General features: G+C 47.0%; 1 protein-coding gene across 1 annotated transcript in view; it reads left to right on the top strand.

Annotated features, from left to right (window-relative positions):
* kdm6ba (lysine (K)-specific demethylase 6B, a) overlaps window positions 1-19,680 on the top strand; it is a 44,684-nt gene extending 25,004 nt beyond the window's left edge. The window contains exons 3-25 of the mRNA XM_080023173.1: window positions 2,348-2,436; window positions 3,912-4,035; window positions 4,276-4,399; window positions 4,625-4,717; window positions 4,875-5,145; window positions 5,302-5,379; window positions 5,537-5,713; window positions 6,061-6,249; window positions 6,503-6,728; window positions 6,873-7,051; window positions 7,205-10,956; window positions 11,085-11,211; window positions 13,917-14,022; window positions 14,219-14,424; window positions 14,509-14,618; window positions 14,719-14,787; window positions 14,994-15,142; window positions 15,256-15,370; window positions 15,484-15,671; window positions 16,682-16,823; window positions 17,105-17,231; window positions 17,803-17,973; window positions 18,057-19,680. Of these exons, the coding sequence (XP_079879299.1) occupies window positions 4,281-4,399; window positions 4,625-4,717; window positions 4,875-5,145; window positions 5,302-5,379; window positions 5,537-5,713; window positions 6,061-6,249; window positions 6,503-6,728; window positions 6,873-7,051; window positions 7,205-10,956; window positions 11,085-11,211; window positions 13,917-14,022; window positions 14,219-14,424; window positions 14,509-14,618; window positions 14,719-14,787; window positions 14,994-15,142; window positions 15,256-15,370; window positions 15,484-15,671; window positions 16,682-16,823; window positions 17,105-17,231; window positions 17,803-17,973; window positions 18,057-18,080 (6,618 nt within the window). The 5' untranslated portion in view covers window positions 2,348-2,436; window positions 3,912-4,035; window positions 4,276-4,280 and the 3' untranslated portion in view covers window positions 18,081-19,680. The remainder of the gene's footprint in view (window positions 1-2,347; window positions 2,437-3,911; window positions 4,036-4,275; window positions 4,400-4,624; window positions 4,718-4,874; window positions 5,146-5,301; window positions 5,380-5,536; window positions 5,714-6,060; window positions 6,250-6,502; window positions 6,729-6,872; window positions 7,052-7,204; window positions 10,957-11,084; window positions 11,212-13,916; window positions 14,023-14,218; window positions 14,425-14,508; window positions 14,619-14,718; window positions 14,788-14,993; window positions 15,143-15,255; window positions 15,371-15,483; window positions 15,672-16,681; window positions 16,824-17,104; window positions 17,232-17,802; window positions 17,974-18,056) is intronic.

Below are 19,680 nucleotides of genomic sequence, written 5' to 3'. Positions count from 1 at the left end.
TCCAGATTTCCCTCATCGGCCACTTCCTCTCCAATGTGCTCTCCAGTGAAACAGTCGGGACCCTTACCCTCTCTGCCCCCCCGCACTCCTCTCTCTGCAGTCTATTTTTACCCTGCCGGCCTCAGTGTGGTTGTCTGGCTGTTGACCAGGACAGACCTGAGGTTGGCGGGGAACAGACGAGGGTGTATTGCTCAGGGCTGACTCGTGCTGGGGAGACTGACGTCATCTTCCTGGCATCTAAATTTTGAACCGGTTTCCTTTTTTAAATCGCCTTTTCTCTAGCCTGAATTTGTGACTAAGCAAGCTTTAATTCTGCTCAGTCTGCTGCGCGCGCGCGCGTGTGTGTCAACAAAGTGAAATTGCGGATGAAACAGCGAACATGGCAATTGGGGGTGCAACGGCTCTCATAACTCACGGCTTTGAATCACGAATATAACTTTGCTTTCCATTTATTCTGTAAAAGTTATAGCAAGTAACTTTTGCCCACGGTCTTAATGAAAAGAACATTGAAGATGTCCAATGTTTAAATAAAATGTTAAAATATATAAAATACTCCATTGTTAGATTAAAGTGCAATATGAGGCACTTTCTTCCTTCACACATGGTTGTGAATGAAAAGATGTTAGATCCACCCCAGTAACTGAATTCCAATAAGTAACCAGTATCATGTTAAATTTCTCAGGTTTATAACAAACTAAATGTCATGAAAATCTGTTCAGAATCAAGCAAGTTGCAGTCGATTTTGTAGAGAAGTCTGCATCACTCAATACATGTATTTATGGTATCGTATTTGTTTGCTAGCGGACTGTGACCGCATTGGGGCAACTTGAAGCAGCTTATTCACCACATCTTATTAAATAGCAGCAACAAAGCGCGACGTACCGTAAACCAATCATTGCGCTTCGGAGTAAAACGCAGCACGTGTCTTGTATTGTTTTTCATTGCAACTCTGCATTAAGATTCAAGGAATTATTACTTAAAAAAATAACTGCAGCTGTAAAACTGTCTGCAAGATCCAAGGTTCACATGCGTGCCGAACCGGGGGAGGGGGGCGGCGATGCGTATGGGTCACGGATCATCTACGTTCCGTAACACTACTAACACACGCACGACTCGGCACCAATCTGTTACTGGCACAGCAAATTGTGTCACTATGACAACAAGGGTGTTGACAGGAAGAGCTCTTTGATGGCAGGTGTCGGTGGGCGTGGCGGGAGGCATCTGCCCACAATAAACGCAAGGGTTGGGTGCAGCTACCGGGCTAGTTTCAAGAGAACACAGACGTCATATCATGTGTTTGGCAAGAAAAAGGCTTTCCCCCTAGTGTTGCTGTTTTGGGGAATCCAATATCTGGCATTTTCTGTGTCAGTGTGGGAGTTGGCAAACGATCATGTATGTTTTTAAAACATACAACAGAAATTGAACATCATAAAACCACATCTTGTTTGTCGGTTTAACACATACAGTGTTTAATATCACTGGCAAGAATAACAAGAAATTCGCGTTGATGTCTTGTAAAAACAAAACAAAAAACACGCCTACAGTCACCCGACTCTCAGCGCCTTTCTGGGAGGCGGGGGTTTAGGGTAAAGCCCCTTTCCACCGCGCTGACTCAGCGGTGGTTCCCGTAAACACATGCTGTCTCTTCTCTACGTCAGCTCGTAGTTGGTTTCGTGACGTTGCATCGCTCTGGTGTCTTGTGATGATAAACCTGAGATGGCCTGTAACACTGTCTGCTCGGTGTGAATGTGAGCGCATCTGCTCACGGAGTGCAGAGGTTTCTCACACTGTGCTGGCCGGGCTAGTGCTGGCAACTTGATAACCGAGGCGTGCAATAGACTGTTTGGTCACAACAAACAAACACACACCCTCCATAAAAGCAGTAATTACTACCCTTCTGCTGTGTCCCCATTTGCACTCGTCCGTCCATCACTCATTCACTCTCTCTCTTAGTTTGTCGGTTTTTCCTCTGTTTATTTTAACGCTTTTCCCTATTCTCTGTTTTCACCCTGTCCTCCCTCCTTCTGTTAACATTTCTGCTTGTGCTTTGTTTTTCCTGCGGTGCAGTTTCACGTGTGATAGTTGTCTTAGCACGGTGGGCTCTTCCTGTGAGAGTCATCTGCTTCGTTTATGCAGCGGCTACCAGTCTCACAGCTGCTTTTGCTGTGAGAAGTGGGGTGAGGCATGAATCCCCTGCTCTGATGAAAAATGAGAAGCACACAGCGGCGTGGTTCGTGCACAAAGGAATGCGACATGGTCTTGTCTCTGAATACATTTACTTTAGGTAATTGATGTGCATCTCCTCACAGCTTGAGCACAAATGTCTTTGTCCTCTCTTGTGTTTCAGGGTCACGGAGGCCCCAGAGGAGATGACCGACAACCGTAGCTGAGACTGTGAAACAACTGTGAATCTATAAGCCGGTGCTATTCTAGAAGGTAAGCTGTGTATCTTGATTGCGTGTTAGGCTGGGCAATATTGACAAAATCAGATATCACTGGAAACAATCATCAATAATGTGTATATCATAACCAAGCAGGTAGAGGCATTGATAACAACAGATAGTACAGTCTATGGATTTCAGGAAATTACAATACTCGACTGTAATGCAGCCTTATTAAAATATTTAATTATATCACAATAACCAAAATCCAAGAAGATATCTGGTCTTGTATCACAATATTGCAATCATGTTTTGTTTATGTCTAGCATTGTCCCAGTCTTGATGGGAAACTGAAAGAGAAAAAGCTCTGTCCTTCCACCAAAATATATTTTTCAAGTGTGGAACACTTGAAATAGCTCCTGTACGGCTTTAAATGGAGAGATGTGGAGTGTGTGGTTGGAATAGAGGAAGAGGAAAGGAACCTGTGGGAGGGTGGCCTGCGCACGAACGCAACTAATTTGGGAACAGTGACGAGGAGGCCATGTGCTGAGCAAGACAAGTGTAGCCTCAGCGTTGTGTGTGAGCCTCTGGGTTGGCAGGGATCACAATTACTCTTGTCAGTCTTTTCTTTCTCCAAGGGAGGCACCTTTCTTGTGTCTGAAACCTTGGATCTTTTGTTACTGTGTGTGTCCCTCCTTTCCGCATTTGTTCCCCAACTCTTCCTTTGTTTGACACTCTTGGCAATTCAGGAAGGTGCGTGCGTGCGTGCACGCTCCGTGGCATAATTCCTGCTCTCCACTTCAGTCCCCCCGACCATCCCTCCCTCCGTTTGGTCTTACCCCATCATTTCTCTTTAATCTGTCCTTCCATCCTGTTCAGACCGTCTGTCGCTGCTGCCCCCTCTCCCTCTTCATCACGGCTGCTGTAATAAAATTAAACCTAGCGAATCCACTGTGACGGCACACACACACACACACACACACACACTTGACTGGCAAAACGACCGCACGTACACTTTGCACACTTGGCAATGGCCACAACACATAAGCGCGTACACACACATTTGGCAGGTGTCCAAGGACTGCCTCTCGCTCAGTCTATTGCTGTCAGGAGAGGCCCATGGTAAGGATTACAGTAAACTCAGGTCTGTGCTCTTATATGCGAGCTGCTCACAGGCTGATAATCCTGCTGCCAGAACAGTATCGCCCTCTACAGGCTGGCAAAAGCACAGCAGCTGCACAATAGCATTACGTCTTTCAGCCGGAGACAAAGGCCCACGGAGTCGAACTGAGTTAAATAAGCAGAGACAAAGACATTTACAAGATAAATCAAAACTACTGCAGAGGCTTTAACTAAATTAAGATTTACCTCCGCAGTCTCTACTCTTAATTTCTCCTGTTCTGCCCACCCACTGCCGTCAAACTCTCCAAATGCACATACAAAACACACCTAACCAGCCCACATAATGGTCTTGCACTCTTGATTTTTCTTAATTTCTCGCATAACTTTTTTATGTGTTCCTCTCTCCAGCTGCCCGGATTTCATGTTTGTTGGTGCTGAAGACGGAGGAGTGGGACGCTTCTAGACAGTCTCAGTATTGGAGCGGAGCCTTCTCTGTGCTGCAGTGGAGGGCTTCACAGAGACTGCTAGTCTGGTGAGTGGGAGCTCACCTCTGAGCCAGCGGACTTGACATTTAGTACAGAGTTAAAAAATTGTTGTGTGTATATATAGAGAGAGAGATAGCTAGCTAGTTTACTAGAGATATCATAATAATAATAATTTTGGCATCAATGTATTTATAGCACTGGGCAAAAATAACTCTTGATTATACTTTAACATCTACAGGTGTGTCAATAAGGCAGTGCAGTATTAACTTAAGTCTGAATGTCCCCAGGCTGGATGCATCACGCAGCAGAGCAGTTTGGTGGCCGTGGCACACGGGATTCCTTCCCTCTGGACGGACTCAACCGGGGACCATGGGCTCCCGTAGGCGGCCGCGCCTGGCCGCAATCCACCAGGTCTGTCACTATGACAACACATCCTGCACAAACACACACTCACATTTGCTGAATTAAAACAACACTGTACATTAGTCCTTTTCTTGACTTGTATTAATTGGTGGTTTGAAAATAAGTGTCAAGTTTTGGACTCTTAATTTATTTATTCTACAAGATGGGTTTAAAAACGCTTGACAATGTGCTGATGTGAGGTCTGTGGTTTTTGCGTTGATTATTTGTCACCAGGTGTTTGCCTGGAATGAACCAACACCAGCTCCTCCCCCATCTACCTCCTGGTCCTGGTGGACTAAATCATCCCAGTAAATTCTTCAATAATGGGTGAGTCTGGCACTGTGTGAAATTAATACCCATAATGAGATTCAGAAACCTTTCTTCTCTGCAGAATATTTTCTTTCGGCAGAATAAGAAATTAGCCAAGCAAGCTACGTTGTTTGATTAAATTTTCTTCATTCCCGTCTTTCTCCTGATGTACCAGATCCATGCCGGTGAGAGGAGGAGACAAGCTGGACCTCCCCCAGGCCATGTTATCAGGCCCGCAGAGGGCACCTTCTCATCATCATCATCTTCATCCTCCACCCCCACACAGAGTATGGGAACAGCTTGGCCAGTTGTACAACGCCCATCCCCCCACTCAAGGACACGCACCCGGACCCCTGCCCAACGACCACACACTCCGTCTGCACAACAGTGGCGGACACCCACCTAACCCTCACCTGCCCCCTGCCAGGCCCAGCCAATTGCTGAAGGTGAGAATCATCCTTGGAGGAGGTGACTGTGGCATTAACTGAAATGGTTAAAACACAACTGTTTAAAAAGAAGGTACATTAAAATGTGGACCTTTTACGTTGTTGACTCTCTTCCATCCCTATTTCCCCACCTCTGCTATAATCTGACTCCCTCAGTTCGGGGGTCCTCAGGAGCAGCACATCCCCCGGGCTCCGTCATCGCTGGGAGATGAGATGTGGGCTCAGGTGCAGCAGGTAGGAGCTCTCTAATTGGTAGAGATCACGTTTCATCATCCATACAAGCGCACATATTTCCATTCTGTCATTTTTGCACCAGTCTGACTATTTTTCAGTCTGTCTTAGTTTTGGCAGGATAAATATCACAGTATTGACCCTGTGCGTTCTTCTATAGCAGCAGAGAGGAGGCTATCTAGGGAAGATGGTGGGGGGTCATCTGAAGAGGCCAGCTCCTTCAATGGGGGAGCACTCTGTCATCCAGCACACCCCGACCCCCACCCTGCACCCATCCTCCCGGTCTGGCTCTGAGGACTGCCCCAGCCCCAGCAAGAAGAAGAAGAGCTCCGATCAGGTAGGATCAAGGAGTGCATTGTTTTTGTTTAAATACTCAGGAGTCACCTCATTGTTAATGTTTTCTTAACGCAGAGTCAGAATATGCTTATAAATGCTGTGTTCAGTAAGCAAGTTTATGACTTATTGGGTGCATCCTTTCCAAGAGCTGAGGACTGTTCATTTTTTTTGCACTGTCATATTGTATTATTTACTTGTTACATTTTGGGGTAATTTGTAACGCGCAATATCTTCACTCAAATGTTCAGGTGAGGTTTTCAACCACCTACAATAATGACACCACCGTAGTTTGGCCACTACAAAGTGGTTAGTTGGGAATAGCCACAAATGTTTTATTTCCTCTTCCAGATGCCCCATCCAGGGCTGCAGCGTTTGTCTGGCCCTGGCCAGTCTCTGCTAGCCCAGCAGCAGCCTCAGGGCCACTATCCTCCTCCCAAACCAGCCTTCTGGAATCCCCTCCACAAGGCCAACACTTCCTGGCAGCCACAGCATGCCGAACGCAAGAAACCTCCGTCGCAGGATTTCCAGGTCCGGACAGTAAGAAAACCTCATTACAGTTGACACAATACAATACAATCTACCTATTAAAGGTTTTTCCAATTTATTTACCCAATTACATCAGAACAAATGTATTCATTAGATTCTATAAAGGTGAAAAAAATAAAAATGAAAACATCAGTTTTCCCACAGTTTGTTTCCCAAACTTGGTTTAATTGTGTGGTAGCGATCATTCACTGTTCGATGTATTGTTCGACTTGTTCATTTCAAACTTACCTCCCTCCTTTTCTAGGAAACAAACAAACATGGCGCAGGTGGCTACACCCACAAGTCACCAGCTGCATCCTCCAGTCATTCCACTGTCTCCCCTTCTCTCACCTCCTCTCCCGGAGGATACAACCAAGGGTGTGGTGCCCCCTTACCCCAGAAGGCTGGATTCCAACCTCTGGCTGTAAACCAGCAATCCCCACACTCCTTGTACCCCCAGCTTAGCTCCCAACCGGCTGCTGCCCCACCCCGTCAGGTCTTGGAGCCTCGTGGCTCACACCCACAGGGAGGCTCTCCCACAGGGGGATGTGGCAGTAATCAAGGTTCATCTCATCCTCCATCCACACCCGCCAGGAGTGTAGGAGACAAACACCCACACCCCCTGTCTTCACCAGCGAACCCCCCAGCTACCAGCAGCAGTGTGCCTTACAGCCACTTCCAGCCTCACCCAGGGCTTGCGCACCAGGGCCCCCACCCTCCTCTGCCTGCCAGAAACACCTCAGTACCTCAGCAACAGCAAAGCAGGCCCCACGAGGCCTGGAGATACCAGAGCAGACCAGGCAGTCTCTCCCTGGTGAGTACAAGTCACTGATCTGCAACTTCACCCCATATGTGTTTACACTTGTCTATGTCTTAAAAATAGTTGTTTTCACTTTCAGCGATATTTATGTATAAAAAAATGCCCTTTTATCAAATCTGACACTTGTAAATGTGTGTGTTTCGATAGGAGGCAGGCCTTTACAGGCCTCCTGGGCTGCTACCTCAGGGCCAGCAGAACCAGAATCAGGTTGTGGAGAGCCAGGCTAACATCCCTTCCCTGCACCATCACCATGTCAGCCCTCCTCCAGCCCCCACAAACTCCACCCGTACTCCTGTGATAACCCCCAATCCTCCAGCTTCTCAGGCCTCCTGTGCCATCACCTGCTATGGAAACGGCAGCACGACAAGTGGTGGAACCTTACCTGGAGTGTCCACTGTGAGCGCAGCACCAGCAACTGGTTGCTCAGTCAGGAATGGTAGTGGTGACAGACTCTGGCACAGAGGAAGAGAGCAGACACCCCAGAACTCTACCACCAGCACCCACACCTCTCAGCTGGATGCCTTGCTGCAGCCCAGCTATCAGGGAGTCCAATCCTGTGCCGCCAGCCTATCACACCAGCGGGCACCATACAGGTCACAACCGCAGGGAGCCACCAAACTGCACTACAGTCAGGCTGAAATGGAGAGCGCCGCACCTTCCTCAAACTCCTCCTTATTTTCCTCAGGGCACCAACGGGCAGGGGAGAGTGTGATAACAAGCAGAGTGTCCAACCCACTTACTGCGACTCCCAGTGTCTACGGTCCGATGGCCCAGACAAAAACTCATTCCACTGGCAACTCCACCGTCCAGCAAGCCAGCCTGGCCTTCTCCCGATTGTCTCACGAACCTCGCTCCACGGCAAGCCAGACCTACAACCAGTCCCAGACCAAGCTCTGTCTCCCAGCATCGGTCCCTCAGTCTATAGCGGAGGCTCTAGATAAGCTGGATGCTGAGCTAGAGGGTCACATGCAAGCTGAGGAGAAGAGGAAACGGGACAAAGAGGAAGAGGAGAGAAAAATTAAAGAAGAAGAGTGCAGAAGAAGGCGAGAATGGGAGAAGCAGCAAGAGGCTAGGAGGAAGAAGGATGAGGAGGAGAAAAGAAAACGAGAATTAGAGAGGCAGGAGAAGAAGAGGAGAGATTTGGAAAGAAAGCAAGAAGAGGAGAGGAAGAGAAGGGAATGGGAGAGGCAAGAGGAAGAGCAGAAGAGGAGGGAATGGGAGAGACAAGAGGAGGAGCGGAAGAGGAGGGAATGGGAGAGACAAGAGGAGGAGCGGAAAAGGAGGGAATGGGAGAGACAAGAGGAGGAGCGGAAAAGGAGGGAATGGGAGAGACAAGAGGAGGAGCGGAAGCGGAGGGAATGGGAGAGACAAGAGGAGGAGAAGAAACGGAGAGAGTGGGAGAGGCAAGAGGAGGAGAGGAAGAAGCGTGAACAGGAGAGGCAAGAGGAAAAGAAAAGGCGAAGAGAGTGGGAGAGAAGAGAGGAGGAGGAGGAGAAGAGGAGAATGGAGCGGAAGAGGGAGGAGGAACTGGCCAAAGGCAAAGAGCAGGCTGCATTTGAAAATCTGGATAGACTGCTCTGTGGCAATTCACCGACTCCTGCACCTCCTCTTCTCTCCTCCGTCACCCCCACTCCTTCAGGCCCACACCCTGCCCGTACTACTCAGGCCTCGCCCCTGTATCCCTGGCTAAGTCGTGGTGGGGCACTCCCCTGCCCTCCCTCTGGCCCAGCTCCCAACTCCACCACAACCCCCCTGGAAAGGCTGAGGCCTCCTCCGCTAACCCCCCAGACAGAGTATGCACGAGAAAAACAGAGGCAGAGAGAAATGTGGGGTAACAATAGCGCCACAACTCCCCCAACTACACAAACAACATCAGGAATTAATCCACCTGCGTACCCCCACCAGGGTCAAAAGCCCCCCGCAATGCAGGCTGCACACACCTCACCCAAAGAGTCTACCAGTGAGAGAGCCAGTAGCAGTCAGCTGCAAACCACTGGCGGTTTCAACTATCTCCCGACCCTGACACTACGGGAGCCCCCCAAACTGTACCAGGCCTTCCCCAGAGACACACTGCCACCTACACCTCCATCTTCTGCCAGCGGGGGTCTTCTCCACAAGCAGACTCCCAGCGGTGGTCTAGGTAGCCTGGGCAGCAGTGCCAGTAGTTGCAGCGGGGACTCTGACAGTGCTCAGTTTGAGGAGGAACCCTCAGAGTTGTCGACATTACTCCCTGAAGGTTTGGCTAACATCATGGCCATGCTGGACGAATCCATCAAAAAGGAGGAGGAGATGTGTACCGGTGACAAGGTAGTGTCCAGAGATCTCAACACCTTTACTCCTAATGTCCAGCCTGTCAAGAACTACTTGTGTGCCCCTGACCTCATACCGGCGCCCAAGCATCATTCAAACCAGGAGGAGTTTGGATCCAATCCCCACGCAAGCCCCCCAGTGCTGAGCCGCCAAGGCTCGCTTGCATCCCCCTGCAGCAGGACGTCTTCTCTCAACGAGGAGGACGAGGAGTCCCTCAAAGTGTCTCCAAATATTCCCCTTCACCCCAAGATGTCAATGGACACAAGAACAGGCGTGGCAAACACCAACTACCGCCATAGTGACCTGGCTAAGCTTTATGGTCTTCCCGATCTGTCCAAGAGTGAGGCTGATGAGGAGGAAGATGAGGATGAGTCTGAAACCCCCTCCTGCTCCCCTCCACCACCTCAAAGACCCCACCTTCACCAGACCGGGGTCAACAGCATGTTCAAGTCCCTGGCAACAGTCCTGGAGAGTCAGAAGTATGCCTACCGCGGTGGGCCTTTTGGAAGACCTCCACCCTCTGCCCTGGTTGGCGTGAAATATTCCTCGTCGCTCTCTCTCGGCCCTGACATCTGCCGCCAGCAACAGGGCACCTCCCCCACCTCAGATGCCACCCATCATCCAGGATTCAGTCCAACAGCCCCGCCCCTGAAGTCCGCCCCACCTCCCTTCGTGGAAAACAAAACGATGAAGGTCGAGAAGGCCAACAGCTGGAGGGAGGAAAGGGAAACAACAGAGACAAGGATTAAGTTGGTCAAAGAGGAGTGTGTTGACTCCATGGAGCCGGCTATTATGGCAGTCAAAGAGGAGCAGAGGCTGACCACAATCTCTGAGTCTTCCCTGGCCGAATTGGGCAGGAGCTGTGAGGTCATGCTGAGTCGCCAGACTCTCCCTAAAAAGACGGGCTCCTCTGAGAAACTCGTCACACAGGAGGACAGGCACAAGCCAGAGGGAGATGACCGCAGCAGGGCAAAGGATAAGAACAGGGAGAAGGAAAGAGAGAAGGACAGGGAAAAGAAGAGGAAGCATGGCCACGGCAGCAGCAAGCACCACGAGGAGAGAAAAGAGCGGAAGAAACACAGAGAAAAGAGGGAGGAGATGGCCTTCTATTCCTCTTCGTCATCCTCCTCTTCTTCCCATTCCAGCTCGAGCTCCGGCCACAAGCGGCACAAGGAAGGCAAGGGCCACAAAGACAGAAATGACCGCAGGATCCTCGGTGACCTTGATCTTCAAAGCAAAGAGGGCTGTGCGAAGAATCGGGCTCGATCAGACTCCGACAAAAAGAAACGCAAAGAAGGATCCGGCGCCAGCTCCACCAGCGACGGAGAACAACCTGAGTGGACTTCTAAAGGCTCCGCCTCCATGTTAAAAAAAGACCCAGAATCTTCCACGTCCACGCTGGTCTCCACAGACTTCCTTAAACTAAAGGCGCTGTCGGACGGACCGCCCAAAGAGCTTAAGATCCGTCTAATCAAGGTGGAGAGCGGCGATCGGGAGACGTTCATAGCCTCGGAAGTTGAAGAGAAGCGGATCCCACTCGAGGAGATCACCATCAAAAATTCGGCCAGTGAAATCCTCAGGGCCTGCAAGTGAGTACACTGAAACAACTGACACTTAACTATAACAGAGTTAAGGATATCTAATAAATTGTGTTGGAACCAACCAACATGTTTTCTCAATCTGCATTTGGGTGTGTTGTTTTTTTCTGCGGTTCTAGGGGGACCAAGGTAAAAGGGAAGTTCAGGGAATCCTACCTACTCCCGGCCTTCTCTGTCAAGCCCATCATGACTTCAGAGGAGCCCATTCCAAGAGAGAAGCTCAACCCTCCCACACCAAGCATCTATGTAAGTCACCAACCCACGTATTGATTTCTATATTAACGTTCCTTCACACCTTATGAAATAAGTCCTCCCCCAATAAGTAGGTAATTCCACCCCTCGTTGGAGCCTTGTTCCACCCACTGCACAATTTAGGTAAATTCCAAAAAGTGGGTGTGGAGTGGCATGTCTCGATTCCCAGAAGTTTGAAAATTAGCGTGGTTTCACAGTCCCATTCAGTCAGTGCAGGGTGACAGTTGGCGATTAGACCATACTAGTCTTTGCGCTGATTTCAACCAGTACAGTGGAGGAAATAATTATTTGATCCCTCACTGATTTTGTAAGTTTGCCCACTGACAAAGAAATGAACTGTCTATAATTTTAGTGTTTTTTTGGTAGGTTTATTATAACAGAGAGAGACAGAATATCAAAAAGAAAATCCAGAAAATCACATAAAAAAATACAAATAAATTATTTTGCATTTCATTGAGTGAAATAAGTATTTGATCCCCCACCAACCATAAAGAATTCTGGCTCCCACAGATTAGTCCTCTCGCTTTAAGAAAGTACTTCCAATCTCAACATGTTACCTGTATAAAAGACACCTGTCTCAACATGTTACCTGTATAAAAGACACCTGTCTCAACATGTTACCTGTATAAAAGACACCTGTCTCAACATGTTACCTGTATAAAAGACACCTGTCCACAGAATCAATCAATTAGACTCCAACCTCGCCATCATGGGCAAGACCAAAGAGCTGTGTAAGGACATCAGGGACAAGAATGTAGACCTGCACAAGGCCGGAATGGGCTACAAGACCATTGGCAAGAAGCTGGGTGAGAAGGACACAACCGTTGGCGCGATTATTAGAAAATGGAAGAAACACAAAATGACCGTCAATCTCCCTCGGTCTGGGGCTCCACGGAAGATCTCGCCTCGTGGGTTATCAATGTTCATGAGAAAGGGGAGGGATCAGCCCAGAACTACACAGGGGGAGCTTGTTAATGATCTTAAGGCAGCTGGGACCACAGTCACCAAGAAAACCATTGGTAACACACTACGCTGTAATGGATTAAAATGCTGCAGCGCCCGTAAGGTCCCCCTGCTCAAGAAGGGACATGTACAGGCCCGTCTGAAGTTTGCCAGTGAACACCTGAATGATTCAGAGAATGCTTGGGAGAAGGTGATGTGGTCAGATGAGACCAAAATCAAGCTCTTTGGTAAACAATGCGACTCGCCGTGTTTGGAGGAAGAGGAATTCTGACTACGACCCCAAGAACACCATCCCCACCATCAAGCATGGAGGTGGAAGCATTATGCTTTGGGGGTGTTTCTCTGCTAAGGGGACAGGTCGACTTCACCGCATCGAGGGAAAGATGGATGGGGCCATGTACCGTGAAATCCTGGGTGACAACCTCCTCTCAGCCAGGACAGTAAAATGGATCGTGGATGGGTCTTCCAGCATGACAATGACCCAAAACATACAGCCAAGGCAACAAAGGAGTTGCTCAAGAAGAAGCACATTAAGGTCATGGAGTGGCCTGGCCAGACCTCCGGTCCTTAATCCTATAGAAAATCTGTGGAGGGAGCTGAAGCTTCAAGTTGCCAAGCGACAGCCTCCAAACCTTAAAGATTTGGAGAGGATCTGCAAAGAGGAGAGAGAGGAGTGGTCCAAAATTCCTCCTGAGATGTGTGCAAACCTAGTAATCAACTACAAGAAACGTCTGACCTCTCTACTTGCCAAACGTCTGACCTCTCTACTCGTTTCTCCACCAAGTACTAAGTCATGTTTTGATAGGGGATCAAATACTTATTTCACTCAATGAAATGCAAAATAATTTATATCTTTTATTTAATGTGATTTTCTGGATTTTCTTTTTGATATTCTGTCTCTCACTGTTATAATAAACCTACCAAAAATTACCACTAAAATTATAGACAGTTAATTTCTTTGTCAGGGGGCAAACTTACAAAATCAGTGAGGAACCAAATAATTATTTCCTCCACTGTAGGTGGTGCACTGAGTTATGAGATGACATTTCAGTTTACAAGTAAAAAATCGTATTAAATCAAAATCTCATTAAATCAAAAATTAAATAAATCTTTCCTTCTGTGTCATCTCCCATCCGTTTTAGAATTTATGACGCAGTAAAACAGATTACTTTGGACCAGGGATTCTCAACCTTTTTTATATCAGTTCCTTACACATTAGGATCACGCATAAGATTTTGTCTCTGGAGATCTGAGGGGATCTTTATTGTTGGATATGGTTTCGTCCCGACCGTCTATACTATAGTGATGATCATAACCGGTGAATCAAAACAGTAATTACTGTACCTTTTCTAATGGTGAAGTATTAATCATAATTAATCGTAACTATTAATCATTTTGCTTGGGACCCCCTTAAACCTGTTGAAGGACCCCACATTGAGAACCACTACACTGGACCAGGCGTTCCCAACCTTTTTATCACGGACTGGACCATCCCGTCAGGAAAAAATTCCTGCCCACCTTCTCACGTCCCGGTGGCAGGGAACTTTCTGCCGTAGACTACCCATTAAGTAATCGAAATCAGCCACTGCCTAGTATTGCTTAGCGCCGACCCATGATGCCGTGACAAGCCTCTGCTGCCCTCTAGTGTTCAATTATTCTTGAACCCAAAAATACTGAGCTATGAATGTTCATATATCTCAATGTGTTGATTAACTTTAACTTTTTTATCTCTGCAGTTGGAGAGCAAGAGGGACGCCTTCTCCCCTGTGCTGCTGCAGTTCTGCACTGACCCCAAGAACCCTGTCACAGTCATCAGGGGCCTGGCTGGGTCACTACGGCTCAGTACGTTCAATTTTTTTTGTTTTTAACAAAATGTTCAAGCCTTCAGTTTGTTTGTGTCTACTCTATGGGCTCCATGGTCATTTACTCAAAACATCATACAATATTTCAGAGTAAAGTATGTTATTGTTTGCTTTTCTTCCAAATTGCATACTGATGTACTACTTTAACACATCCACGCTTCCTTATTTTCCACCAGACCTGGGCTTATTCTCCACCAAGTCCCTGGTGGACGCCAATGCGGAGCAAGCGGTTGAGGTGAGGACCCAGGTGCAGCAGCCCGCTGATGAGAACTGGGACGCAAGCGGTACCGGCCAGACATGGCCCTGCGAGAGCAGCCGCTCCCACACCACCATCGCCAAGTACGCTCAGTACCAAGCCTCCAGCTTCCAGGAGAGCCTGCAGGTAAAGGAACCAACCCACACATCTACCATTGCTTGACTCCATCACCTTTTCAGTCGGATCAGGTTGATAAACATATGTCATCAGGAGGAGAAAGGCAGTGACGTGGAGGATGATGATGACGACGACGAGAAGGAGAAGAAGCCCTCAAGCATTTTAGAAAACACAGGCAAGGACGGCGCTAAAGATGGAAGCAGGTACAGACACATGACTGCAAGCAGGCTCACTTCTGTCATCTGGGAAAATGACTAGAATCATAAATGCAACAGCCGTTCCTTTCTGATTTCCCTCCTCCAGTGGCGAGCAAAAACCAGTGGGGAAGATCATTAAGTTTGGCACCAACATTGACCTCTCGGATCCAAAGAGGTGAGCAATCACACTGGTGCCAGGATTGTTTTTGAGGAAATCTCAGAGCTCTGTTTATAGGAGGTTTATCTGTGTATATCTTGCCCCCCCTTGTGTCCATATCTTGATACTTCAGCATAGCCGCCGACTGTGTATGCTTACGCTTAGATGACTGATAATAATGGATGAGCACAGATACAACTGGATATCTTTGCTTCCTCCCACAGGTGGAAGGCTCAGCTGCAGGAGTTGCAGAAGCTCCCCGCCTTCATGCGTGTTGCATCGAGCGGGAACATGCTGAGCCACGTGGGTCACACCATCCTGGGCATGAACACCGTCCAGCTTTACATGAAGGTCCCCGGGAGCCGAACGCCCGGTGAGGAACTGAACAAAACCAGCGGCAGTCACAACTGCCGTCTTGCTAAGGAGTGTTGCCGAGCATGATATGCACAACATTGAACTGAAGCGACTCCGCCTCTCTCTCACCAGGGCACCAGGAGAACAATAACTTCTGCTCTGTCAACATCAACATTGGCCCCGGCGACTGCGAGTGGTTTTCAGTCCACGAGGACTATTGGTCCGCAATCAACGACTTCTGTGAAAAGTGAGTGTAGGATTGAGGGGTGTGAATGATGTCGTTCCAGAAGTTAGACTTTGCTTCATAATTTCCATTGTTGCACGTCATGTAACAATTCTATATATTTTTCTCCCACCCAGGCATGGAGTAGACTACCTGACAGGGTCCTGGTGGCCAGTTCTAGAGGACCTCTACAGATCCAACATCCCGGTGTACCGCTTCATCCAGAGGCCAGGAGACTTGGTGTGGATCAACGCCGGGACGGTCCACTGGGTGCAGGCCGTGGGCTGGTGCAACAACATTGCCTGGAACGTGGGCCCTCTGAATGGTGAGGAGCAGGCTTGGGCAATATCCAAAATCGTATATTTTGTGATACTTAACGATACACAATATTACCCTCGTTGTTGACGGGGGCAGTGAAGGAGATAGTGTTGCGATTGTGCACTCCTTTTTTTTGGGGGGGGTTTACCTCAATTACAATAAAAACACAATGTTTTTGTTTTCTTTGGAGAGACTCAACCTTTATGCCGGATCACGGAGAACGGATAGCAAGTAGTGCGTGGGCATTCATGTAACGTGCATGCGGAAAGGATCTCCTGTTCAGCCATCAGTCGGTATGCATTACAATAGCAGGCTAAAACAGAAGCTTACAAAATGTGCATGGATAACATTTCAATGGGGAATTATAAATAATAAGAATCATAAATATATTTTTATGTGTGACTCGAACGCGGCTCACTGTGCGCCCCGATGGCAGGACACGGAGAGCCGTGCCCTGTTCCTCCAGATAAAATAACTAAAAACAGTGTGGGGGCGGGGCACACAGGAACGGGGCACGACTCGTAGACCCGTTAAGATTATTTTCTGCGCACTACGCATCGTGTTTGGTGGATCGGGGAGAGAGTCACGGAGAGTGTCCCCATTACGCACGGTTTTGTTTTGTACCTTTCCACAGCGCTTGTTACATTCCATAAGGAGACGCAAAATAAAATAACCTACATCTGAAATAAAAACACTGTTTTGGCACGCCAATCGCCAGCAACCCATCACACTAGTACATACATTGTCAGTGGCCAATCGCCACCACGTCCAAAATCCTCCATCTGCTTCATCACTGCGCGCGCAAGTGAATGAGCTCCGTCCGTCGCTCCCCGTGGTCCCACGGACGGGGATATTTTAATACTGTGAAAATATTGCATGTGGTGGCAAATATCGCGATATTGAATATCGGCTCAAGCCTGGTTAGTAGCACAACCAGCAACGAGTTCTTGATTAATTATAGATTCTGTGTCATACAACTATTTAAATTCAATGTTGAACTCGTCTGTGTGTGCGCAGCTTACCAGTACCAGCTGGCCCTGGAGAGGTTTGAGTGGAACGAGGTGAAGAAGGTCAAGTCCATCGTCCCCATGATCCATGTGTCCTGGAATGTGGCCCGCACTGTTAAGGTCACTGATCCAGACACCTACAAGATGGTCAAGTGAGTAATGGTCACAAGATCCACCTAAAACAAATAACCTGGGTTATATAAGGATCAGAGCGGACATTTTTACTATAAAATGTAGTTCAATTGGTTTGAAGTGTCATGATTTCTATAAATAGTATATTTGGAGTTTCCTCCTTGCTCCGATTCACATGAAAAAATTATGCAATTTGCAAGAAAGCCTGAAATGTTGGATTGTGGCACATAAAATGAGTGGCGCGGGCGTGAAGTTTGACGACAAAGCCTCTCACCTGTCGACGTGGCTCTGTCTCCACCAGACACTGTCTGCTGCAGTCCATCAAACACATCCAGATCCTGCGGGATCAGCTGGTGGCCGCGGGGAAGAAGATTTCCTACCAGAGCCGCGTCAAGGAAGAGCCCGCGTACTACTGCAACGAGTGTGATGTGAGTAGCGTCTCCACCACGACCTCACCTGGCTTCTAGAACCAAAAGGTTGTGAGAAGGTAGAGGGCGTAGTTTTACTTTAAGCTGTACGACTTTATGAAGGGATCACCACAATATGATGCACTGAAATAGTGAATTTTGTCCTACTGTTTGAAGTCGAACATTTACATGTACATGAATATCAGTATGATAATATTACAATAAACAATGTTTTCCCAGTATAGTAAGTACAGATCACTATTATGTTCAAATGATGCACTCCTTTTAGTCTGGATATCTTTTGTAATGTCGAATGACTTCAGAAAGCCGCTTCCCAACGATATCCAACCAAATAATGAAAAAAAAAAAAAAAGCCTTATTTTTACTTATTTTAAAATATTTCTATTTCAACGTTATGAAACAAATCTTCATGTAAATACACTGAAATCAAAGCCCACAATCAGTACAGAGCCCTAACACTGCTCAGCCCTGTGTGTTACAGAATGAATGATGGATTAGTTTGTGTGTTTGGCTTTGGAACCCCTGCATTAGAATTGATGTGCGTTAAGTTATTTACCTGTCGCACCCCCAGCTGGAGGTGTTCAACCTGCTGTTTGTGACGAGTGAGAACAGCAGCAGGAAGACGTACGTGGTGCACTGCGAGGACTGCGCCCGCCAGCGCAGCCCCAGCCTGGGCAACGTGGTGGTGCTGGAGCAGTACCGCATGGAGGAGCTCATGAACACCTACGACACCTTCAGCCTGGTGAGCACGGCAACGCGGTCGCACTCGGCTGAACCACACCCACACACCCACACAAGGTCTCACCTGCGTCTCTCCGCCCACAGGTCTCGCCGCCTGGCTCGCGGTGACAGAGCTCCACTTCCAGCGTCCCTCTCAGCCATAACCAAAACTCCTGCTAGCCAGGACACAAAAATAAACACACCATTTCACTTTTGGTTTCCTTTTTTTTTGTTTAAGTTTGTTTTTTTTGTTGGTTTTTTTTCTACTACTGCTACTACATTGTCCAACAGCCAAGCGAATACCAGTTTACTCATCAACTGTTTACAAACACAACTCGCCAGTTTACTCTCAGATGGTGCTGCCGTTGAACAATTAAGAGAAGTTGAGGGTTTCAATGGCATGTTTTTGTCAGTACCAGACGGTCGTTTGTTTTGGGTTTTTTTCCTATCGTGTTGAATACTGAATTTTTGTACATGCTGTTTGCAATTATTGTGGGGTGCTTTTTAAAGAAAATAATTTATTGTTTTGTTTTTTCTAAACTAGATCAGCCTAGATATATACCACATTGGCCTTGTCACTTGTATTTAGAAAACAGAAAAATACTAATAATAGAGATATGAACATTTTTCTAAAGCATTAAGAATATTAGAGAAAAAAATACAATTGTTTGAAATGCTTCAAAGCATACGGGTTGCAAAGACTTGTTTTTTGGGGAATTTAATTTGTCTTTCAGAATCTTGTATGTACGTGTTGTAAATCTTGTGTTTTTATGAATGATACCTTTTTGAAAAAAATTGTTTTTTTAATTTCCTTCTGGAGAGTTAAGATCAAGCTGTCACACCTCCAAAAACACCATCAGGTAAATCTGTGTCCCCACCCCCATCTCCTGTACGACATCCAGTGTTTTTAATTGTGTATCGTACCGCTGATTGTTTTGTTCCAGTATGCAGATTTTGAGTATTTTCCTGGATTTTCGCATTGTACATTTTTCCTCTTTCTTTATTTAAAGTGTTTCTTCTATTTATTGGATATCAATGTTCTCCTTTACGTTCATAGGGTTGTACAAGTTTGCGAGCCCCCCCTCCCGCTTTTATTTTGTTTTTAATGAAATGGTGACTGATGCTCTGTATGAACTGAAATTCAAAGGGTGCTCACCCCCTCGTCCCCTGGTATATATATATATATAAATATATATTAAACTGATATCTTTATCTTGAATATAACGCCACCTTTCCTGTAGACGCTAGACACTGCTCACTTAGAGAGGACGACTAACGAAATGCTGTCTTTGTGCTCCGTAAGGAAGAAAAACAAAACTACATTTTCCAAAGTGTTTTTGAGAAATGGTGATTTTGTTTTTTGTTTGTTTTTTATACGTTTTGCTTTTTCAGGGTTTATGGGGAGGTTTTTAGATGATATTTTAATGATTCTATCTGTTGAATATGATAATGGGATAGATGGTGCTAAATGTTCTCTTTGAACGACTTTTTCTTTCTCCGTCTTCTTCAAATGAGAATTCTATTTTTCCTGTTGCAATATCCCTTTCCCTTCTATTTCTCTTTGTGGTCAATTATTTATAACTGCACTGTTTAGAGAATTCACACCAACATACTTGCATACACAAACACACCCTCACACACCAAACTGAGCCAGACATGTCTTAAAACACTTTGTGAATTTGTGTGACATTACTATGAATATTAATAAACGCTTTTTGATAAACCCAAA

This window comes from Zeus faber (genome assembly GCF_960531495.2).
Source record: "Zeus faber genome assembly, chromosome: 22".
NCBI classification, from domain to species: Eukaryota; Metazoa; Chordata; class Actinopteri; order Zeiformes; family Zeidae; genus Zeus; species Zeus faber.
Note: the sequence above shows the minus strand (reverse complement) of the source record. Positions and strands in the feature narration are given on the sequence as shown.